This window comes from Ahaetulla prasina, chromosome 1, assembly GCF_028640845.1.
Source record: "Ahaetulla prasina isolate Xishuangbanna chromosome 1, ASM2864084v1, whole genome shotgun sequence".
Lineage (NCBI taxonomy): Eukaryota > Metazoa > Chordata > Lepidosauria > Squamata > Colubridae > Ahaetulla > Ahaetulla prasina.
In genome coordinates this window covers 206304081-206329402 of record NC_080539.1, presented here as the reverse complement: position 1 = coordinate 206329402, position 25322 = coordinate 206304081, and the positions used below count along the sequence as shown (strand labels likewise).

The following is a 25322-nucleotide window of genomic DNA, read 5'->3' as shown; positions in this document are numbered from 1 at the left end:
GCTTTCAGATCTCACGGTTAAGATTAACTGGAAACATGAGTCCAAACAGGCAGAATATTAAGTAGAAGCTCTACTATTTCAAAATTACTGAAATTCTTTTTATTTAGTTTATTTAGATGTCCTGACAATTTTATATTTACAACTTGAAACATAATGCATGTTGCAGCTCCTCCCAGCTCTTTAGCACTATAACTAACTACAAAATTCTGCTTCCAATTAATTTCAAATAAGATCAGCATGGATTAGTCATGCATTCATTGGATATTTTGTTTAGGAATGTCTCAGCAGACCCATTCATTGATCTTGATCTCTATGTGCATGGTAGAAGAATATGAATTCATAGATTTAAAGGCCTGACTCACTATATATCTTAAGAACATTTTTAAAGTTGGTATTACAGGAATATATGAAACTTAGTCTGAAGAATTAGAATCTCTGAAAATGCTCCATCAATGGCAGCAAACTTTTAAAAATATTAACACCCACCCAATGTCAAATTTGATACTAAAATTGATTCATCAAAACTGTATTTTAAGTTGACTGAAATTCCCCACCTCACCCCTGCACCCCTCAAAAAATTACCATATTCAAAAGGATGAGTATTAGATTTTCCCTACTATATTTTCCCTGGAAATGTAAAAGTTCATTGACCCATCCGATTTGATCTTCTGAACTAATGGGAATCATCTGGAATAATATTTCCACGTTTGTAAGTAGATTCATGGGGAAATCTCTAAATGTTAAAGATGTTAATGTGATGTAGAATCATATTCCAAAACTCTGGAATCTTACTGTCTATGAACAATTCTGGTTATTCTGGGCATGGTGGATGGAAAAAAATATATATTGAGACAGTGGAAAAGTGATATTATTCAAAACAATAAAAATTGGCTTTGAGAAATGTGTAACTTGTCAATCTTAGAAAAGGCAGCATTTTAACTAATCAATGAATGAAGCAATACATTCCTCTTTGGTATAGTTTTTGGGATATAATTTTATAATTTTAGTAATATGTAAAAGTAGTTTTGTAAACTAATGACATTTATATGTTTTACATACTAAATGTTTAGTATTAAAATTTGTTAAGTTCTGTTAAGGTCTTTAAATGTTAGCAAAATATTTTCACCTATATTTTGGTTTCAATTTGTTTAATTTTTTCTTTATAGTTTTTTTGTAGTGCATGATTCTTTTTTATTCTGATATTTTGTTTAGTTTGTACAATCTTAATGAAAGGTATTTTTAAAGAAAAAATAATTGAGTCCTTCTATATCTATTTTAAAAAGCATTCTATTGAATTTATCAATCCATTCTGTGTTCCTGAAATTGTCAACATCCCTTCAAGGACCTGGGAATGGAGATGAAATAGGCACAATACGAGGGATTGTCAGTGAACTGTTGCTTTTTCTACAATCACCAACACCATTTTCATACATAACACATTTTAACAGAATAACAGAGCTGGAAGGGACCTTTGAGGTCTTCTAGTCCTAGCCCCTGCTCAGACAGGAAACACTATACCATGGGTGTCAAACTCAATTTCATTGAGGGTCGCATCAGGCTTATGTTTGACTTTGGGGGACCAGGTGGGCATAACCAGGGTGAGTGTGGCCAGCTCAACATCACTCGTGTTGGGGCTGCCTGTGGGGGCCCGAGTTCCATTTTTGGCTGTGACTGCATCCTGCAACCCTTTGCCAGCAAAAACGGAGCTTGGGAGTGCTGCCCACGGCCCTTGTGAGCTCCATTATCAGCTGTGATGGCCTCCTGCAACCCTCTGCCAGCAAAGACAGAGCTCAGGAGGGCCGCATGCAGAGGCACTGCAGGCCGGTTCTTCACTATTTCCAGAGCGCCCCCACAGGCCATATCTAAGCACTCCGTGGCCTGGATCCAGACCCTGGGCCTTGAGTTTGACACCCCTGCACCATACCATTTCAGGCAAATGGGTGCCCAGTTTCTTCTTAAAAACCTCCCTACAAATTGTGGGAAGTACCCACAACTTCTGAAGGCAAGCTGTTCCACTGATTAATTATTCTCACTGTCAGGAAATTTCTCCTTAGTTCTAGGTTGCTTCTGTCCTTGATTAGTTTCCATCCATTGCTTCTTGTCCTGCCTATATTGTCCCATAGATATGCCTGAAGAATTCAGTCTACTTCTATATGCTTATCTATTGCTCTCGAACTTTGGTGACAGTGAAAACTTAGTCATTGCTGGGCATTTTAAGTAACTTGCATGTTCTGGAACAGTTTTCAATTGAAAAATGTACAAAAATTATTGAACATTGGAAAGTTTCATTCAATCCATATTTCGAACCAAACTAATCTGATTTTGGTATTCCTGTCTTCTAAGCTGTGCTCTTCTCACAATCAAGTCTTTGGCTTTAAAAGAAGTCTGTGTGTATTTGGAGGAGGTATACATAAAATGTTCATCAGGAGTAGGAAATGTGAAAAAAAAATGTGTATTTTAGGAGAAAAGGTATACAAATTAAACTTGCATGTGTTAAAGATAACCAAACCAAAATGAATTAACAACTTTATACATGTAACATTTGCACACTAGAAAGATAAACCCACACATTTTTAAACAAAAAATGTGTGCAGAGGGAGAAAATGCTTTAAATAAATAAAAAATAGAATAAGATCACTTTCTAAATTTACAATAAATGTTTCACAATGTTTTGCATGTTTTGATATATTACTCTTTGGTTTTGTAGTTTCTTGAGGGTTTTTTTTCACAATCAGTGATCACAGTATGCTGTAGTGCACATGTGACCTTCTCTTGTGCCATGCTTTACTTAGACATTACTATCAAATGTTCACTGAATGTATGGATTTAAAGAAACAAACTGATTTATTGAAAGTTATTTTTTTTAAAAAAACTTTACCGATAGAACCTTCAAATCCAGTTCGGGCTGTGTTTGGGCACGTAGGACAACACTCTCCAGGGGGAACTCGTGGGTTTTCACATTCTAGTATTTCAAGACACTGAATATCATCACACAGAATGGCTCCATTGTCACACACACAAATCTTGCATTCTGTAGGTTTCCAGATGTCCCTATTCAGGTACACCTGGTTATTCTGAGTGCAGGCGATTTCTTCTTCTTCTTCTAAGTCTAGAAAAGAGAAAGGACAGAGAACAACATTAGTAGCATCGGATTTCTGCTGTGAAGTAGAAGAAAAAACACAAGAACAGGAAAATATTCCAACACAAGAACAGGGAAATATTCCTGACTCAGAAGACTTATTGAAGGTGTCATGAGCATAGCTATCCAAAGAATTTCACTGGGCAGAATTGCAATCTAGAACCAGGAGAGACGCATACCAATGTGGTTATGACACTATTGCCAGCATAGACAGCAGGACCAAATCAGCCTGAGAGCCTTGAGAGCTACACATTTATCCATTTCATACTTTAAATGAGACGTGCTAAGCAAGTCTTCCCAAAACAACATGAGACTCTGGTCATCTATGCAGAATTGCACTAACATTTGGGCAAAAACACATTTTCTAACATGGTGAAATCCCTTAAGAATACAGAAACTGAGAATATTCCACTTAACTGAATCAAAAGGACTATATTCTATTATATTCTTAACTTTCAGAAGGGGAGAATGGAGAACACAGAAACCTTAGCTACAAATTCAACTATTCCAGCAAGAATCAGCTTTGTTTGTTTAAATATGCTGGTGATAGTCAAGCAAATATAGCAGTGCAATCACAGATGGGTTTCAGCAGGTTCTCACCAGTTCTGGAGAACCGGTAGCAGAAATTTTGAGCAGTTCAGAGAACTGGTAGTAAAAATTCTGACTGGCACTGCCCCCATCTATTCTCTGCCTCCGGAGTCCCAGCTGATCGGGAGGGAATGGAGATTTTACAGTATCCTTCCCCTGCCACGCCCACCAAACCATGCCCACAGAACCGGTAGTAAAAAAATTTGAAACCCACCACTGAGTGCAATGAACATTTTCCATGCCCCATGGCACCATAATTCAACAGCATTGGAACAAAGGCTGAATTATTGTGCTAGAGCTCAGGGACAGGGTTCAAACAACCCCTTTAATACATATTTTTGATTGAGTCCGTTTGGTTTAATGCATTAGGACATAAAAACACAAAAATAGCCTTTCTCATTCTGGCCAAAGCCTCTCATACTCCTGCATTTTATTGCTCACATTGGCCAACTCAATTGGCCTTGAGATGCTCACAAGCAGGAAGGAGACCCAGAACCCTCTTTCACCGCTGGAGCTGATACTGTATTAAGAGGGATGTTGCTGCCCCAAATTTAAAGTAAGTGACTCACAAGAACAATAGTTTTTGATAGACTTGCCCTCCATGACGCTCTCGTCACGTCCCGCCTGGACTACTGTCACACTCTCTACATGGGGCTCCCCTTGAAGAGCACCCGGAGGCTCCAACTGGTTCAGAATGCAGCTGTGTGGGTAATAGTGGGAACAACCCGAGGCTCCCATGTAACAGCTGTCCTGCGTGAGCTGTACTGGCTTCCGGTGGTCTTCCGGATGCAATTCAAGGTGTTGGTCACCTTTAAAGCGCTCCATGGCATAGGACCAGGTTATCTACGACACCGCCTGCTGCTACCAATAGCCTCCCATCGACCCGTGCGCTCCCATAGACAGGGTCTCCTCGGGGTGCTGTCGGTCAAACAATGTAGACTGGTGACCCCCAGGGGGAGAGCCTTCTCTGTGGGGGCTCCTGCCCTCTGGAATGAGCTGCCTCCGAGGATACGTCAACTTCCTGACCTCCGGACCTTCCACCACGAGCTAAAGACCTTTCTATTTCATTGTGCAGGGCTGACTTAATGAAGTTTTTATTGGGGTTTTATTATTTATTTATTTATTTATTTTGTCACAACATCATACAAAAAGATTATATAGTATATAACCATATAAACATATATAGGAAGAAGAAAAGAAAAACAATAGGACAGGAACGGTAGGCACGTTTGTGCGCTTATGCACGCCCCTTATGGTCCTCTTAGGAATGGGGTGAGGTCAATAGTAGAAAGTTTTTGGTTAAAGCTTTTAGGATTATGGGAAGAGACCACAGAGTCAGGTAAAGTATTCCAAGCACTGATGATTCTGTTGCAGAAGTCATATTTTCTGCAATCTAGATTAAAGTGGTTAACATTAAGTTTAAATCTATTGGTTGCCCTTGTATTATTGCAATTAAAGCTGAAGTAGTCTTTGACAGGAAGGACATTACAATAGATGATTCTGTGAGTTAAACTTAGGTCTTGTATTATAGTCTTATATTCCTTCAGCTTTTAATTTAAGTAGTTTTTAAATGTTTTTTAACTTTTCTGAGTTGTGCTTTTACCCTGGCTGTAAACTGCCCTGTGTCCTTCAGGAGAAGGGCGGTATATAAATTAAATAATATAAATAAATAAAATAAATAAATAAATGAATTTATCTCAATCTCTTTTGAAGTCATCTAAGTTCACTGCCATAGCCATGTATTGGGGCGATGGATTTTACCAGTTAATTGGCCATAAATCAAGCCAGTGAAATTTGCAAACCATAGCTGGACTTGGAGTGTGAATCTAGGCAATGCTTCATTTATTCAACAAATTATGTTCAACCCACAACAATTAGTGAAACTTCTGAATCCAGCTCTAGGCTACCTTCGTACTCCTTTGAAAGCACTGCCCATGCCTAAAACTAACAACATTTTATTACACTTATTTAATTTCCCCTTGCATGCAATTATAGATTTTTTTAAAAAATAGAACAACTAGATGATGATGAAGAGAAGAAAAAGTAAAACGGAGCATCAGAAGAATAAACATCAAGATTTTCAGAGTTCTCATAGTATCTTAAAACAGTATGAAATTTGAAAACTACTTAACACTGTAGCTCCCTTGTACTTTCTGAACTAAGTTAGTTCCTCTTCTGATTTATCCACTCAACACTTTCATGCTATTGGAAAGATAGTATATAGCCCAAAGATATCCAGAAAGCTTTCAAGCTAAAGGAAGATTTCTCTCCCCAGTCCTAACCCTGCTCATTAATAATTCACATCCCAACATGGTTAGCCTCATATCTGAGTGTACTTAGCAAGATAAATTTGTTGTGGGCAGTTTAGCTGGTTTTCTGGTTTTAATATGTTCAGTTTTAATATAAGCCCAACTTCAATCTTTTTCTATCGCAGATAAAAGTTGATATATTTTTGGGTTGTGAGTTGCCTGGATTGTGGGATGGGCAGCTGTAAAAATATTTCAAATAAAATAAATATATAAATAAAATATCTTTGAAAAAAATCAATAAGTAATGAAAATATATTTTAGATTTTTTTATCCAGCCGTTATTATTTTTATAAATAACTGAAGGTGACAAACATACCTAGTACTCTTTCCTTCTTCAATTTTCCACACAACAATCACCCTAGGGGGTAAGTTGAGCTGCAAATGATTGACTCAAGTTTATTCAGCCAGCTTTCATGTCTAAGACATGAGAACTAGAACTCAGTTCTCCTGATTTCATGCCTAATATCTTAATCACTACACCAAACTGGCATTATTTTAGAAAAGAATTCAACATTTCCCAATGTATCGAAACAACAAATGCACAGCTAATTTATTTATTTTTTATTTATTTATTCTGTCACACTGTATATATAAGCATAAGCATGAAATAACTATACAATATATAAGCATATATATAAGCATGAGTATGTAATAACTATATTAATTGGATCTAACGAAAGAAAACAATAGGACAGGAACTGTAGGCACTCTTGTGTTCTTATACACGCCCCTTACAGACCTCTTAGGAATGGGGTGAGGTCAATAGTAGACAGTTTTTGGTTGAAGCTTTGGGGATTTTGGGAAGAGACCACAGAGTCAAGTAGTTTATTCCAAGCAATAACAACTCTGTTACTGAAGTCATATTTTCTGCAATCAAGATTGGAGCGGTTAACATTAAGCTTAAATCTATTGTGTGCTCGTGTATTGTTGCAATTGAAGCTGAAGTAGTCTTTGACAGGAAGGACATTGTAACAGATGATTATATCTCATATATCTCATATATCTCATGAGATACAATCTCATATCTTATATGAGATTGTATCTCATATAAGCTCAACCAATCTCTAATGAGTAGTTGATTTCTGTATTCCAAACATAAATCCAATGAAGTATATGACGGAAGCCAGCAGAAAAATCTTCATTTCTGAAAAAATAGTAAAATGAAAAATAGTGGAAGCAAAGAAGAAGAAAAAATTAGCAAAGCTTGTCTCCATCATTCAAAAACGTATTAAAATGTTATATACAAAGGAAAAAACAACACATGCATTCATTCACTCAATGAAAAAGGATGAATACTAATTAGTGTGACTTTATTGTTTTCCTTTAAGGAGGCTGATACAAGTACAACAGGAAAATCATTCCTGCTTTTTTTTGCTGATTTCCTTATAGAGCCTTTCATTATTTAGAGGGGGGAAATACTAATAAACAACCACGAGGGGGCAGAAGAAGCCAGCTAAAACGATGCGAAATTATGTTTGCACCAAAAACAAAAAAACAGGCCAGAAGCTAACTTGTTTGACTTACTTGGAGTCATCTTGGACTCTGACTTTCAGCCAAAGGAAGTTTTCTCTGCAAATGTAATAACCACATTGCGGAGATGCTGGGGAAAATAAGTAGCCTGCCTGCACTCTTTAATGAGAGATAAAAACAGAATGGTATGTTTGTAAAAGCAGTGAATGAAACTGACATTCAGTTTCTTAGGGCAATCCATCGGCTTTTTACATAATACGATTCAATCACAGCTTGGCAAAGCAGGTACCAAAATTGCCAGATAATTGAGGGATGGAAGAGAATTAGTGTAAAAAAAAAGGTATATAGCCCATATTATTACACTGCCTGTTTCTTCAAATTAAAGCTAAAACAATTGCACTGCATAAGCTTTCAGCCTGAACACACTGAGGTGCCAAATACATCCAAGTATCAAAAGAATAAACTCAGTTGGCGACATAAAGTGCCTTCCCCCCACCGCCCTATCAGGCCTTCCGAAACCTACTCTTTAGGACTGAATGATCCTACAGAACAGGATTGGGAACCACGCAAGAGTGCAGGTCTGAAAAATATCCACTTATATCACCTTGCTGCAATACATTTTAGTCCAGTCTAGAGAGGAGTTGGCAGTTGTTAAGATTATTAAAGAAACAAAGTACCTGCGAAGTGTGAAATTTGGCCCTGCGTTTGGGCCTCAAGCATCTGGTAGATTTATGCATAATTTAAAATGTTAGAATTGTGAAGATCTATTTTCTTTTATTAGAAGCTGAAATCCATCAGTTTTTTATTTATTTATTATTACATTTGTTTGCTGCCCATCTCACATCGATATGACTCTGGGGCAGCTTACAATGTTAAACCAATTAGCGCCAGAAGGGAAGCATGGATCAGTCAGGCAAATATATACTCCCAGTTTTTGATCACATATTTGTGATCGGCATCAGAATGAAGCCCCTTTCACTAAAAAGAGTATCTTCTTTTAGAATTCCCCTTCACCTCCAATGTTCTCATTTTAGAGTCGCTACTGTTGTCACACAGCTGACAATTAGAAATCCTTGTCATGTTTCTGGAAATGACTCAGTTTTCAGAGGCCTCCTAAATTAGAACAACAGTTATATTACTGCCAATAGTTGGAGATAAACTGTTTTAGTCTTGAGATAAAATCCTATTCCAAAAATCTTCTGCCGTCTATCAAGTATGCTAGTGTCCTTTCAAACTTCTAAGAAACACTGCAGCTTTTTATAAGCTCACAATTTAGGAGCAAACACTGCCTAATTTAAGAAATCAAACAAGATGTGCTTTTAGATAATCTCATTAGAAACTACAACATTTTCAGAGGTGGGTTTCAGCAGGTTCTGACCAGTTCTGGAGAACTGGTAGTGGAAATTTTGAGTAGTTTGGAGAACTGGTAGTAAAAATTCGGACTGGCCGTGCCCTCATCTATTCTCTGCCTCCCAAGTCCTACCTGATTGGAAGGAAATGGGATTTTGCAGTAACCTTCCCCTGGATTGGGGAGGGATAGAGATTTTACAGTATCTTTCCCCTGCCACGCCCACCAAGCCACACTCACCAAGCCATGCCATGCCCACTAAGCCATGCCACAGAACTGGTAGTAAAAAAATTTGAAACCCACCATTGAACATTTTCCCTATTAATAGCAGACAGGGACACTATTTTCAACAGTACATAGAAATACAAACCTGTTTGCAGCAACATCTAAACATACACACAACAAAAGGCAGATGTTAGACATACAGGGAAGGAGTTCTTACTGACAAAATTAACACACATACACCCAACACAGATAATAACTGCACTGGGACAATGGGTGACATTATAATCATAGGCAGGAAAATAAAGATTAAATTTCTTGTGGGTTTTGTTCCCATTAAGAATTTCCCCTCCTTTTCATTATACCTAGATTTTTTTTAATATGTATGTATGTATGTTTTAATTCTAAAAACTTGCCACTCTTCCTTAATAGTATATTTTGTGTCAGCCCCACTAAGTAGACCATATCAGGAAAGCAACTCCACAGGAAGATTAAAATTACTTTTGTTGATATTGGCTTTAACAGCACATTCATGCAAGTCTAGTTATGCTGCATCCTTTACCCCTTCTTACACTTCACTGAATTCAGGAAGTGTCTGTCTGAGTGGAATGTTATCGTCTTGCTTTGGAATCTAAAATGTTGCAGATCCTTTTGCCTAGTTAATTTATTTATTTATTTTATTTATTTTTATTTATTTTATTTGATTTTTATACCGCCCTTCTCCCGAAGGACTCAGGGCGGTGTACAGGCAAGATAAAACCAACAATACAAATATACACGTTAAAATACCATTAAAAAAACTTATTTAAAATTAGCCTGAAGTTAAAAATTACCGTCAATTAAAACCCCATTTAAAAATTGCTAAAATTCACTGTTAAAATCCAATTTAAGCCAGCCCCGCGCGAATAAAAAGATGTGTCTTCAGTTCGCGACGGAATGTCCGGAGGTCAGGTATTTGACGTAAACCCGGGGGAAGCTCGTTCCAGAGTGTGGGAGCCCCCACAGAGAAGGCCCTTCCCCTGGGGGCCGCCAGCCGACATTGTTTGGCGGACGGCACCCTGAGAAGTCCCTCTCTGTGAGAGCGTACGGGTCGGTGGGAGGCATAAGGTAACAGCAGGCGGTCCCGTAAGTACCCAGGTCCTAAGCCATGGAGCGCTTTAAAGGTCGTAACCAACACCTTAAAGTGCACTCGAAAGGCCACAGGCAGCCAGTGCAGTCTGCGCAGGACTGTGGTTTGTGCATATTCCTGATCAAGTTATCTTTATATTCTACATTTAGTTTCACATCTCCCTTGCCTTAAGAGGTGGAGGGTGGACACATGGAACATCCTGGGATTATACATTGAAAGGATGAAATCCCAAAATGCGACTTTTCTTGCATCAACTGGTATCTCAGTAAAAATTGATTTTGGAAAGCTAGTTTAAGGCTAAGGATTTTCATGTTCGTGCCACTGGAGGATAAAATATCTCAGCAAAGTAAATAAAACAGAGGTAATCCTCGACTTGCAACCACAATGGAGTCTAAAATTTATGTTGTTAAGTGAGACATATGTTAAGGGAGTTTTGCTGCACTTTATGACCTTTCTTGAGGTCCCAAGTAACACCCTCAATGAAATCAAACTCCGAGGCTTGCAATTCCTCAAAGCTAACTTTTATTAGAGATGTCATATTGGCACATTTGGGAAAACCTGTATCTTATTTATTTATTTATTTATTTATTTATTATTTAAATTTGTATACCGCCCTTCTCCCGAAGGACTCAGGGCGGTTCACAGCCAAGTAAAAATACAATACTATAAATACAAATTAAAATACAGTTAAAAAACTTATTAAAATTGGCCAGAATTAAAATTTAGAACTAAAACCCATTAAAACCCATTAAAACACTAACCCAGTCCAGCGCAGATGAATAAGTAGGTTTTAAGCTCGCGGCGAAAGGTTCGGAGGTCCGGAAGTTGACGAAGTCCTGGGGGGAGTTCGTTCCAGAGGGCGGGAGCCCCCACAGAGAAGGCCCTTCCCCTGGGTGTCGCCAGACGACACTGTCGCGCCGATGGCACCCTGAGGAGCCCCTCTCTGTGAGCTTCGGTCTTTTTCCTCTGAGAGCTTCGGTCTTTTTCCTCACCCAAAAGAAAGTTCAAGACCTTGCCCACTTCTCCCACATGTCCACCACTGCTCCAATCAGTTCCTTCACTTACAGAAGACAACCTCCACTTTCTTCTCAGCACAGCTGTCGGACACCATGGCCTTGAACTGCTCTGCAAAGTTTTATTACGGCTAATTCTACTCCACACAAGCAATCTTCCTCCCAACTTCCCACAGTAGGGTTGTTGCAGGCCTGGATCCTGAAGGCACCAAGGTAATGTGGCTTCCAGGCCTGACACAGTTGTTAAGTTAACCACTGTAGTTGTTTGGTTAGTAAACAGCATATTAAGTGAATCTGGCTTCCCTGTTGACTTTGTTTGTCAGAAGGTCACAAAAGCTATTCACATGACCCTAGGACACCGCAACCGTCATAAATATGAATCAATTGCCCAACATCCTAATTTTGATCACGTGACCACAGGGAAGTTGTAACAGTTGTAAGTATGAAAAATGGTGATAAGTCACTTTTTTCAGAGCCATTATAATTTTGAATGGTCACTAAATGAACTGTAGTAAATCAAATCCCAACCATATCCCGGTATGTATAACTGCCAACACATCAGTTTCAGATATAGGTAAATTCTTTATTCAATGTGCCCATTTTTTTTTTATTTTTTTTTGTTTACATTTATACCCCGCCCTTCTCCGAAGACTCAGGGCGGCTTACAATGTATAGGGCAATAGTCTCATTCTATTTGTATATATTTACAAAGTCAACTTATTGCCCCCCCCAACAATCTGGGTCCTCATTTTACCTACCTTATAAAGGATGGAAGGCTGAATTTATTTATTCATCCAATCCTTTTCATTCCCAAGCATACATTTTGTCTTCCAAGCTCTATTAATAGATAGGTCCAACAGAACAAAGCACAATAGAGGAGTTTTAAAGCAGCTTGCCAATGTGGGAACTGTGTTTTGTTATAGATCTTTTTTATCTTATCATCATTCACTTTTCTCAAAGATTAATACATTCTAAGGTTACAATAAAATTATGAAATAAACTGCTTCCTTTTTCAAATGTCTGGAAGGGAGGAAGACTTGTTGGTAAGTAAATAAATAAGAAAAAAAATAAAATATTTATTGTACAAGGGAGGGAAGGAGGGAGGGAGGGAGGGAGGGAGGGAGGAAGGAAGGAAGGAAGGAAGGAAGGAAGGAAGGAAGGAAGGAAGGGAGGGAGGAGGAGGGAGGGAGGGAGGGAGGAGGAAGGAAGGAAGGAAGGAGGAGGAGGAGGAGGGAGGGAGGGAGGAGGGAGGGAGGGAGGGAGGAGGAGGAAGGAAGGAAGGAAGGAGGAGGAAGGAGGGAGGAGGAAGGAAGGAAGGAAGAGGAAGGAGGGAGGGAGGAGGGAGGAGGGAGGAGGGAGGAAGGAGGAGGAGGGAGGAGGAAGGAAGGAAGGAAGGAAGGAAGGAAGGAAGGAAGGAAGGAAGGAGGGAGGAAGGAGGGAGGAAGGAAGGAAGGAGGAGGGAGGGAGGAGGAAGGAAGGAGGGAGGAAGGAGGAAGGAAGGAAGGAAGGAAGGAAGGAAGGAAGGAAGGAAGGAGGAAGGAGGGAGGGAGGAGGAGGAAGGAAGGGAGGAAGGAGGGAGGAAGGAAGGAAGGAGGAGGAGGGAGGAAGGGAGGAAGGAGGGAGGAAGGAAGGAAGGAAGGAAGGAGGAAGGAGGGAGGAAGGAAGGAGGGAGGAAGGAGGGAGGAAGGAAGGAAGGAGGAGGAAGGAGGAGGAAGGAAGGAGGAAGGAAGGAAGGAAGGAAGGAGGAAGGAGGGAGGAAGGAAGGAAGGAAGGAGGAGGGAGGGAGGAGGGAGGGAGGAAGGAGGGAGGAAGGAAGGAGGAAGGAAGGAAGGAGGGAGGAAGGAGGAGGAAGGAAGGAAGGAAGGAAGGAAGGAAGGAAGGAAGGAGGAGGGAGGAGGGAGGAGGGAGGAGGAAGGAAGGAAGGAGGGAGGAGGAGGAGGGAGGAAGGAAGGAAGGAAGGAAGATTCATTGGTTTTAGGCATAATGCAATAACATTTTGAAAATAAAATTATGTGCTGAAAAGGCCTGTTCTGGAAAAGATTTAAAAGTAAAATGTTTTCTAGAGAAACATTGACATTCTGTAGACATTCATTCAAACTCTGGATTTCACCTTGCCTGTTGGGCACTAGCCTAACTACGTGGCTCAGTGGCTAAGTCACTGAGCTTGTTGAGCAGAAAGATCGGCAGTTCGGCGGTTCGAATCCCTAGTACAGGTCTCCTGGGTGAGCAGGGGGTTGGACTAGATGACCTCCAAGGTCCCTTCCAACTCTGTTACTGTTACATCTGTTAGTCCCACATCTGTTTTACCCCCAGAATGAGCTGTGACATCCCCAATCAAGGATTGGAGGCAAGGGTGGAGGTGTCCCCATTTTCAGTTCGCAAAGCAGTTATTATGACATAGCTCCTACACTGGTACCATCTGCACAGCAGTGAGAAAAGCTCAAAGCACCAACCTAAGGAGATGATAAGCACTGCTTTTGCTCTTCCTGGAAAGCTCTGCAGATAACTGGCTGACTACGTAGCCACTCATCTATTTCAGTGTTGGTTCTGGGGGAAATTCAAAAGAATGGCCAACAAGAAAAGCTGCAAGGAATTGGGGGGTGGGAGATCCTTCTGTTTCTAGTTCCTATTTGGCTTTGCCCGCATCCCACTTATCTATTTTAGCTTTCAAGTTGACAAAAAACAGACCTTTGACATTCCTGAGTGAGGTATTGAGGATAAAAAATGAATCAAGATAACAAAGTATGAAAAATATTACCCAGTTTAACTACTGTAATTAACTATATTGTTAAGTTCTGGAAGTAACGAGGCTGGAGACCAGGGTAGTAACAACAGCTCTTTAATATAGGGTGAACCCAGCAGCAGGCTGGGGGAAAAACCTCTCCTTTTATACAGTTCTGCTGGAGGCTTCGTCCAATCAGCAACGTGCTGATTTCCCGCTCAAATATTTAAAGGTACAAACGTTAATACATAACACTCCTCCCCTCCCAGAAAACACTTTGTCTCTATTTACATATTTATTTACATGTTATTTTTCGACGTAGTCACGCAAATAACCTGGGCGTCTCCTAGTTCTTTCTGACCTGCGCGGTTCAGTTCTGGGTGGTGTTTTGAGCTGGTCGGAGGGGCTGTTTTCTCCTCCCAGCTCTTTCTCTGGGCCATCGGGCTCCGGATTATTGGCCGACTCTTTTTCTTGGCCATCCGGCCTTGGATTAATTTTGGAATTTTCCCTGCTGCTTCCCTCGGGGACCTGATGGCGTCGCTGGAACTCTGGGACCTCAGCTAAGTCTTGCGCCTCCCCCGGGTCATTGTCAGCTGTGGATTCAAAGTGGTATTGGTCATTATCTGTCTCTTTTGGTTCGGTTTGGTCAGTTATTCGTTTCCTTAACTGATCTATGTGGCGCCGCCACACTCGGTTGTCTGGTAGCTCTACCACGTACGATTTTGGGCCGGTTATCTTTATTATTTGTCCTGCGAACCAACTCGGGCCGTCCCCATAGTTTCGGGCCCACACCCGGTCGCCTATGCTCATTTCCCTTGTCTTTTCTAGTTCCCCCTTGTAACCCTCGGGTGTGTAATGGGGGTTCAAGCGGTCAAGTGGGCACCGGAGTTTCCGTCCCATTAGCAATTCGGCTGGGCTTTTCCCAGTGGCCGTGCTTGGGGTTCTGTGCTGGACGGCTAGGAAAAAGTCTATTTTTGTTTGCCAGTCACCTGGCTTGAGCCTGGACAATGCCTCCTTAGCGCTCCGGACGGAACGCTCTGCAAGGCCATTCGACGCAGGGTGGAAAGGCGCAGAGAGGGCATGTCGGATGCCTTCCTCTGCCAGGTATTCTTCAAACTGGGCTGCCGTGAATTGGGGCCCATTGTCGGACACCAGAGTGTCCGGCAACCCGTGAGTTGCGAATAGGTGGCGCAGGGTTGCGATTACTGCTTCGGCCGTAGTGGACTTCATGAGTATGATCTCCAACCATTTGGAAAATGCATCCACCACCACTAGGAACGTTTGGCCGTGGAAAGGGCCAGCAAAATCAATGTGGATTCTTGACCAGGGGCCCTGGGGCTTTTCCCATTCTCTGACTGGGGCCGTTGGGGGTAGAGGTCTGGACTCTTGGCAAGCTTGGCATTTCCCTACCCTCTCAGCAATCTCTGCGTCCATGAGTGGCCACCATACATAGCTTCTAGCTAACCCCTTCATCCTTACGATCCCTGGGTGACCCTCGTGGAGGAGGTCCAATACCTTTCCCCTTAGCTTATCAGGAATTATTACACGATCACCCCACAACAGGCACCCCCCTTGAGCCGAGAGCTCATCTCGTTTTTTAACAAATTCTTTGAACCTTTCGCCCGGCGCAGCGGGCCACCCTCTCTGTACCCAACCGAGTACAGTCCTTAACACAATGTCGGTATGATGCCCGAGCCACTTCCTTAGATGTGACTGGGCCAGAGTCCAAAGAGTCAATAAGTAGGATGGGCGTCCCCGGAGTGGGGTCTTCGGTCGCCCCTGGTAGTGGGCATCGGCTTAACGCGTCTGCATGCCCCACTTCTTTTCCTGGTCGATGCTGCAGCTTGTACGAATAAGCGGCTAAGAATATAGTCCATCGGGTCAAGCGTGGCGAAAGTGCCACAGGCGTTGGTGATCGCCAGCCAGTATCCCTAGTAGCGGTCTGTGGTCAGTCACGATTTCAAAATTCCGCCCAAAAACATACTCGTGGAATTTTTTGACCCCTGACACAATGGCTAGTGCTTCTTTGTCTAATTGGCTGTAGTTCCTCTCTGGGGAGGACATCGTTCTAGAGTAGAACGCTATAGGGGCTTCTGTGCCGTTTGGAAGTCTATGGCTGAGTACAGCCCCCACCCCATAAGGGGAGGCATCGCAAACCAGCACTAGGGGCAATGAGTCGTGGTATTGGATGAGCAGGCTATCACTTGAGAGCAGGTTCTTTACTGCTTCAAAAGCCCTATTTTCTAACTTTCCCCAAGACCAAACAGTATTTTTCCCTAAGAGCTTATGCAGCGGTTCTGCAACGGTCGCTTTGTTCTTTAAAAAGACCGCGTAAAAATTAACCAATCCCAGGAATGCCTGCAGCTCTGCTTTGTTTTTGGGCGCTGGAGCCTTCCTAATTGCCTTAACCTTGCTCTCAGTAGGGTGAATTCCTTTCTGGTCTATCCGGTAACCCAAGAAATCGACGGATTCGACCCCAATCTGGCATTTATTTGCCTTGACTTTTAATCCGGCTGTCCGGAAAATCCCCAAAACTTTTCTTAAGCGTTCCCCCAATTCCTCCATGTTCTCCCCTGAAATGAGGACGTCATCAAAGTAGGGAACTACCCCTGGGAGCCCCTGCAGTAGTCGTTCCATTAGGTTTTGGAACAACCCTGGTGCCACACTGACCCCAAATTGCAATCGGGTGCACTTGAATGCCCCCCTGTGCGTTACAATCGTTTGGGCTTCGGCTGTGCGGGCGTCTACGGGCAGTTGCTGGTAGGCTTGGGCCAAGTCTAATTTCGCAAAGACTTGCCCTTGCCCCAAAGAGTGCAGTAAGTGTTGCACCACGGGAACCGGGTAAGCGCTTTTCTGTAAGGCTTTGTTAAGCGTCGCCTTGTAGTCAGCGCAAATTCTAATTGACCCGTCCGACTTTATTGGGGTGACGATTGGCGTCTCCCACTTTGCGTGATCGACTGGCACCAAAATCCCCTGATTTATGAGCTTGTCCAGCTCCTTATCGATTTTTGGTTTTAGGGCAAAAGGGACTCTCCTCGCCTTAAGCCTAATGGGGGCTACCTGGGGGTCTAAGTTGAAGGAAATAGGGGTCCCCTTGTACTTGCCCAGGCAGTCCTTGAAGACATCTTCGAACTCGTTAAAGAGAATGTCTTTCAAGTTGCAGTCACTTCTGTAGATGCCAGTCACTCCCATGCCCAGGGCACGAAACCAGTCTAGTCCCAACAGACTGGGCAGAGTTCCTTCGACGATCGTGATGGGCAGGGTCTTCTTGTGAGGGCCGTACTCGACTCGGACGGAGGTGGTCCCTCGAACAGGGATGCGATTCCCCTGGTAGTCGTGGACTCGTAGTCGTTGTGCTTGCAGGTGGCGCTTCGCGACGGACGGCAGCGACTTCGCCAAAGTGTCCCAGGACATGATGGTGATCGCTGATCCCGTGTCTACTTCAAGCCGGCACCGCACTCCCTCTATTTTTGGCCTGGTGAAGATCTTCTTCTCCACTTTGGTCGAGGCGCGGCCTATGACCACAGTTGTTTGGTTGGAATCCGCGCCTTTTTTGTTTGAGCCAATCGCGGGTCGCCTTGCCGATTCCGCGCTCTGATTGGCCGATTTGAATTTTCGGCGGGAAGGTTGGGCCGCTCGACAAACTTGAGCTAGGTGCCCTTTCTTCCCACACCGCCGACATGTCGCATCTTTAAATTTGCAGCGTTGGCGCTGGTGTTGACCCCCGCAGCTTCCGCATTCGTCTCGGTCCCCTTTGTCGCTGCGCGGCAGACCCCTTCCTCGTCTTCACCGTCGGATTCGGTCTGAACCTCCTCCTGGTGCACCGGGGTTGCCTTCGCGCTCGCCTTTTGGGGAACCGGCTTCTGTAGCGTCTCTGCCGCTTGGGATGACATTTCATGTGCTCTGGCTTCGTCCAGAGCGTTGGCCAGCGTTAGGTTGCTCTTTGCTAGCAGCCGTCGCCGTAAACGGATGTCTTTGACCCCTCGGATGAGTTGCTCGAGGAGCACCTCATCTAGGTCACGGTATCCGCAGTCCTTGGACGCTCTTCTCAGGGCGGCCATGTAGTCACCGATAGACTCGCCCTCCATCTGCCTTCGCTCCCCGAATTCAAACCGCCGCACGTATTTGGACGGCGTTGGTGCGAAGTGGTTCCTTAGCAAAGTCTGTAAAGTTGGCCACGACACCGACTGCAACGGCGTTGGCTCTGCCAGGGCTTCCGCGATGTCGATGACCTCCGGACCGCAGTGGCTTAAGAAATAAGCCCTTTTTCGGTTGTCTGGAACTCCGTGCAGTTCGTTGGCTTCTAGGAAACTTTCGAAACGGGTCATATACGTTCCCCATTTCTCCTTAGCCGGGTCGAACGGTGCGGGTGGAGTGTGACTGGCCATCTCGCCCTTTCTGCCCTGGATTTGCTGGGTTCGGGTCTATCGTGCTTCAGCTCGGTTCTGGTTCTCCTCAGCCTCGAGATCCCACCTTCGTCGCCAATGTTAAGTTCTGGAAGTAACGAGGCTGGAGACCAGGGTAGTAACAACAGCTCTTTAATATAGGGTGAACCCAGCAGCAGGCTGGGGGAAAAACCTCTCCTTTTATACAGTTCTGCTGGAGGCTTCGTCCAATCAGCAACGTGCTGATTTCCCGCTCAAATATTTAAAGGTACAAACGTTAATACATAACATATATAAATACAGAAGGTTACACCAATGCTCAACATTGAATAATATCCATTTGTGTTAAAAGATTTATAGTTAGCATGCAGTTAGCATTCAGTCACTACAAAGGAAGTTTTATTCTCCTAAAGGTTATTTACTAGAATCAATCTTCAATTCAAATATGCAAGGACCAGTTGACTTTTTGTTGTTTTTAACCATGGTTTCTTTAAGATCATACTGAAATCTTGTAAAGGCAGTGGTGGGTTGCTACCAGTTCACCACGGATCAGGCAAACCAGTAGAAGCGTGAGGCTCTATCCACCTGCCCGGACGCTTCTGCACATGCGCAGAAGCGTCACGCGCACCCCCACGAGTGAACCAGTAGCAACGGGTTTTGAAACCCGCCCCTGTGTAAAGGAATATTTTCTTATCAATGTTTGAAGTCTTCATTTTTCAAGATTTTTTTTATCTGTTACTCTTAAAATATGTTGGGTTTACAGCTCCCTAAACTTCCAGTTTTAGGAAAACCCAAAATATCTAGAACACATTACATATGTTTCAATAAAGTATCAAACTTGCTTTATAGCCACATACCAGAGTTTTATATAGAACATCAAATACATAAAAAACTAAAATATTAAACAGCCAATTGCCTTTAAAATCAGTTTGAGGAAAACTATCCTAGGAAATTCTGATCATTTCTTGAAGCATATTTGGCAAAATGGAGTTTTTGAAGCTATATTCTGTGAGGATAGCTTCTTTGTGCAATTGCAGAGCCAATGTTAATATTGTTAAATGCTCTTTTAATATTGTGGAAAGTGGTCAGCTTGGACTCTATTCATTTCAGTCCTCATCTCTTTCCCAATGTTCTAATAATAAAATTTAATTTAATGCTAAATTTGCCAAATTTTCTCAGAAATGTTTTAATACACACCATAAACTGTTGAAAAATGCTCAGGAAAACTCAATGAACTCTACCCAAAAATAACTTGGAGAACTTTATGAGGCCACTTTCGTTCAGCCTTATGACAAACCTAAATTGGTGCAAGAAAGATTGTTGCAATTATAATTATAGCAAAATGCACATAGAAGAGAATCTTTTCAAAAATTCAGTAAATTAGTATAAGCTCCAGGAAGTAAAGATACAGATGTTATAACAATACAAGTGTCCTTCTTTCCCCTATAAAATGCTAGATTGCATATTTCCAATTAAAAATATAAATACTGAAAACAAATGCAATTTTGTAAAAATTGCTAAGGAACCATATGTGGATGAGAATAATACCTCAAGGAGTGTCCAACCATGGCAAATTTAAGATTTGTGGATTTCAACTCCCAGAATTCCCTAGGCAGCATTCTCCACCCTAACTCTAAACCTAACCCATACTGGCTCTGGAATTCTGGAAGTTGAAGTCCACCAGTCTTAAAGTTGCCAAGGTTGGACACCCCTTAACTATCTTGTGCACATGGTCCAATAAACTATTAGACCATGTGCACAAGATAATGGTACAGCCTAGTTCTTAGTTGCATTTGTTGTTCAAAGCACAAAGTACTTTTCCTTTCATGCTCAAACCATTTACCTACAGTTTGCACCATATATACAGCTCAGAGTAAACAATCCAAAGTTCAGTTTGCAAAACCATCTGATTTTGGCTTAGCCTAGAATTTAAGTATAATTCAAGAAAATCAAACACTCAATTTCTCTTGCATTGTAATAGATGCTAGGATTTAGAATGCTTTCTGGTCAGTTACAAACCTTTCACTGACTTGCCAAGGCAATATTTTCTAAGGGAACTTACTAAAATAAAAATGCTGAAACTAATAAAAACAAGGGCATGAGTACTTTAAAATAAACGAAAGAATTGCATAACTTGCCCCAAAGTCATTTTATAACTGCAACTTCTCAAATGATTTTCAATACATCTATACAGGTTTATTATTCCTTTTCTTCTAGGATTATGATTTCTAGGAAACAGAAATAAAAGATAGGTTTTCTTCAGGCTATTATGCCCATTTTATTTTTTGATATGGCTCCTTGCTTTGGGACTAATGGCACTATGAACTTTTCCAGTGCATAAATCTCTGCATGAAACAACTTTATCTTGGTTTGGAATGTCTATGCGTTTAATAATTTCACAGGAATTATCCACTCCCAATCCTCTTTACATTCATCTATCATCAATTACCATTCCACAGAAAGCATTTTTTCTATATTAATGGCTAGGTGAAAAAGTAAACAGAGTTCCATACTAAGAATAAGTGGACCAGGGTAAGTTCCTTGCTTTTGGGAGATTTCCATTTAAAAAAAAAAAGTATAATTCTGTAGAAACATTTCCTATGTCAATTTAATGCCAGATAGGAGTTGCACTTACTTTCTAAACTTTGAGAGGTGACTGATGTGGCACAACTATTCCAAAAACTATGTGCAAGTCAGGGCTGTCAAACACCTGGCCCACGGGCTGGATGCATCACACGCTGGCCACGCCCATGCCCGGTTTAGTGAAGGGGGGGGAAGTCCTGATACATCCACGTGACACCACCGTGACGACATGAGTGTTGTGTCTGCGCCCCCCGAGCCGGGCCTCCTGCCAGAAAGTGACTTGGATAGTGACGGGGAAGGGCCATCAGGACTTACCTCAGGAGCACCGACTTCCCTGGCTCAGCTCCAGGAGCCAGAGGCAGGCCAGGTAGAAAAGATAATGAGGCTTCTGTCCCCTGACTCTTTCCCCCCCCCCAGGCCACGCCTTCAGACCCAGCTGACGGCAATCAGGCTTGGTTGGACCCTAGGTTTCGTAGGCAGGAGAGGAGGGAACAACAGAAGCAGGGGTGGGGCAGGCCTAGGAAGTGCTGAGTCATGGAGCCACATCCCACAGGATATAAAGGCAGCAAGAACTGCTGTGCCTCTTCGTAGCAGGCAAATCAACTGATTAACTAAGAGCTGAAGTTTGTTCCTGGGTGATTCATCTGTGTCGAGGGAGATAACAGAGACACTTGGCAGACGCTTGCTATTTTGCTGCCAGAGCTGATAGTGCTGGCTAATTAAGCCATCACTCAGACAGAGGCGAAGGAGGACAGAACAGTGAGTTTGACACCTCAGGTGTAAATAATCATCAAAGAACTTGGTGCTGCTATAAATACATGCTATAACTTTTTTCCCCCAAGGAAGTATTACCACTAGCCTAACTCTAATCTATAGGGACGCGGTGACTTAGTGGGTAAGAGGCCGAGCTTGTCGATCAAAAGGTCGGCAGTTCAGCGGTTCGAATCCCTAGTGCTGCCTAACAGGATGAGCTCCTGTTACTTGTCCCAACTTCTGCCAACCTAGCAGTTCAAAAGTACGTAAAAAATGCAAGTAGAAAAATAGGGTCCACCTTTGGTGGGAAGGTAACAGCGTTCCGTGCACCTTTGGCATTTAGTCATGCTGGCCACATGACCACGGAGACATCTTCGGACAGTGCTGGCTCTTCAGCTTTGAAACAAAGATGAGCACCACCCCCTAGAGTCAGGAACGACTAGCACATATGTGCGAGGGGAACCTTTACCTTTTCCTTTTAATTTTAATCTTCTAGAGTTTATCTCACCATATATCCATCAGTAGCAAGATTTTCCAAGCAGGATCTGTGAGTAGAATTTTTTAAATTCCCTACTGCCCTTTTAATAGGTGTATTTTTTAAAAAAGAATTTTAACAGCTTGCTTTGTATACATTTTTTAATGAAGCTCTACAGGTAACATATAAAGCTAATATAACTGAAATCCCATGATTGAAGGCAACACTTGGTCTCTCGGATTCAAAGCTAAATCTGACAATTGGACGAGATGGCAATTCCAAGTACAGCAAAGTATTTCTAACACGGGAACTTCAGTTCAGAGAGTTTGTGAGAAACAAGTTTGTGCCACCTTCGATGTGTAAAATGATCTCCAGGTGACTTGAATGTGTGAGTTGTGAATTTCAAGAATGATAGGGAAAGTGGTGGGATTCAAGTAATTTAACAACCGGTTCTCTGCCCTAATGATTTCTTACAACAACCAGTTCACCAAACTGTTCAGAAAGTTAACAACCGGTTCTTCCGAAGTGGTGCAATCTGGCTGAATCTCACCAGTGGATAGGGAGCATCAGGTTCTGAAAGCCATTGTTGGGACAATTGGATGCATTTCATACAGAGTAAAAGCCTACAGAGAACTCCTTCAACCATATGGTTAACTAACTGGGATCAGTAGAACTTGAAACATCTTTTGCTAACAATTGGTAAGCCAGTTATGATGGATAATGCAGCTGCCTTCTGTAGCTTTTCTTATATCCTGGCTCTAAAATGAAGCTTTTCTTTTGAGAGCACAACCCAAATATTACTTGGAAAATAAGAAACAGGTCAAGGTGAATTAAGACACTAGAAGTTATCTATTCTGCTTTTGGAGGAAAAGGAATTGATGGATTATTCAAGTCTAAACCAAAGTTTATTATATTTCAATCCATTATAGCAGCATAACATTTAAACTTTTCGAATTTTCTTTCCATGGTATCCATCATGAAATCCCCCCATACACACACACAAAAGAGCTTCTTTAGAACCAAATTAGTAATGGAAAACATTCAGGGTCTTTCTTCTGAACTATCCCAGCATTCATAAACTGAAGGATAATATATAAATGTGTCAATTCAAACAATGTATTTCAATGTAAATACATAATATAGACTTTCTGAGACTGAACTACTTGAGAAAGCACTTGGGGGGATACTAGCAGAATTCTTGTCCAATTTTCCATACGCACAAGCTTTGGTGCAAGGTAGAGGATTGAGACACATGGTCTTTGCATACTTTCTCAGTCAAGAGCTCTGCAATTACTGAGCATTATAAAAATTAAAGCATTTGCCATATGCGAGAGGAACAAAAAAATAACTTCATGATCTCGATTGTGCAGTAAAGATACAACAAGCCGATGGAAAACAGATGTCTTGGGCTGTTATTTTATAGGTAAAGCTGTGTCAGCTTTTCTGAAGTAAGCATCCTCTTTTTAGTGCTCTCAGAATTGGCAGAAAATATTCTTACTAGCAAGTTCTCACTCAGGGAATGATATGCTTGGAAAAGCCTGAGTAAACATTATTTTGGACAACAGAAAAGGTATGTGAGCAAGTATATGCTCGCGTGCATATGTATGCTTGCACACACACACACACACACACACACACACATATATTTATATATATATATATATATATATATATATATATATATATATATATATATATATATATATATATATAATGCAAAAACAGAATAAACTGAAGAACAGATGTCTGTACAATAATTGAGAAGGAATAGTCCAATTTACAATTGCAAAAACATTACTCGTTCTCGTTTCTCTTGGCCAGTTTAATTGAAGTTTGCACTAAAGATTTATTTTATTTTTATTTATTTTTATTTATTTATTTTGTCACAACATCATATAAAAAGATTATATAGTATATAAACATATATATGAGTAAATATTGGGAGGTATAAGCATCTCTCTATATATATAGGAAGAAGAAAAGAAAAACAATAGGACAGGAACAGTAGGCACGTTTGTGCGCTTATGCACGCCCCTTATGGTCCTCTTAGGAATGGGGTGAGGTCAATAGTAGAAAGTTTTTGGTTAAAGCTTTTAGGATTATGGGAAGAGACCACAGAGTCAGGTAAAGTATTCCAAGCACTGATGATTCTGTTACAGAAGTCATATTTTCTGCAATCTAGATTAAAGCGGTTAACATTAAGTTTAAATCTGTTGGTTGCTCTAGTATTATTGCAATTGAAGCTGAAGTAGTCTTTAACAGGAAGGACATTACAATAGATGATTCTATGAGTTAAACTTAGGTCTTGTCGAAGGCAACGGAGTTCCAAGTTTTCTAAGCCTAGGATTTCAAGTCTGGTGGGATAAGGTATTTTGTTGTTTTCAGAGGAATGGAGAACTCTTCTTGTGAAATATTTCTGGACTCGTTCAAAAATAATGATTTCTTCAAGCCAATTTAGAAAAAGAAAATAATATAGTGGTACTAGTAGCACTTGGTATCCTACCAGAAGATCAGGACAAGCACTTGGACACACTAGGACCGTGATGGCGAACCTATGGCACATGTGCCACAGGTGGCATACATAGCCATATCAGTGCACACGTGAGCTCAGCTCCAGCTGATTTTCGGACCTTCTGAGCCCACCAGAAGTAGGGAAACAGACTGTTTCCTGCCTCCAGAGGGCCTGGGTGGTGGTGGGGAAGGCCCGTTTTTCTCTCTCATCTGGCTCCAGAGCCTCTCTATGAGTCTTGGGAGGGCAAAAACTGCCTTTCCCACTCCAGAAACGGACCATTTACCAACTTCTAATTGGACAGGAAGTGACTTTTTTGCTGTACCCAGCCTCCAAAGCCTCTCTAGGAGACTCTAGAGACTAGGGTGGAAAAGGCAGTTTTCGCCCTCCCAAGACTCATAGAGAGGCTCTGGAGCCAGGTGAGGTAGAAAAACAGGCCTATCAGGCCATTGCGTGCCAGGAGCAAGGGGGGGTCATGCGCACATGTCTGGGGCTGGGTGCATAGAATTATGGGTGTGGGTATGCATGCACATGACCCCCCGCCCCCCTCTCCTGTCACACGATGGCACAAAGATTAGCCATCACTGCACTAGGAGAAGGAAGAGGAGTTGGTTAGTCTTATAACTTATAACTTATATAAAAAAAAAATACAAATATAGGATCTAATTCTAGGGTAA

At 41.9% G+C, this 25322-nt stretch overlaps 1 protein-coding gene across 1 annotated transcript in view; it reads right to left on the bottom strand.

Moving 5' to 3' along the window:
- The window catches only part of COL5A2 (collagen type V alpha 2 chain), a 201578-nt gene that overhangs the window by 94835 nt on the left and 81421 nt on the right, over window positions 1-25322 (bottom strand). Inside the window, exon 2 of the mRNA XM_058188949.1 lies at window positions 2879-3109. Coding sequence (XP_058044932.1) covers window positions 2879-3109 — 231 coding nt within the window. The remainder of the gene's footprint in view (window positions 1-2878; window positions 3110-25322) is intronic.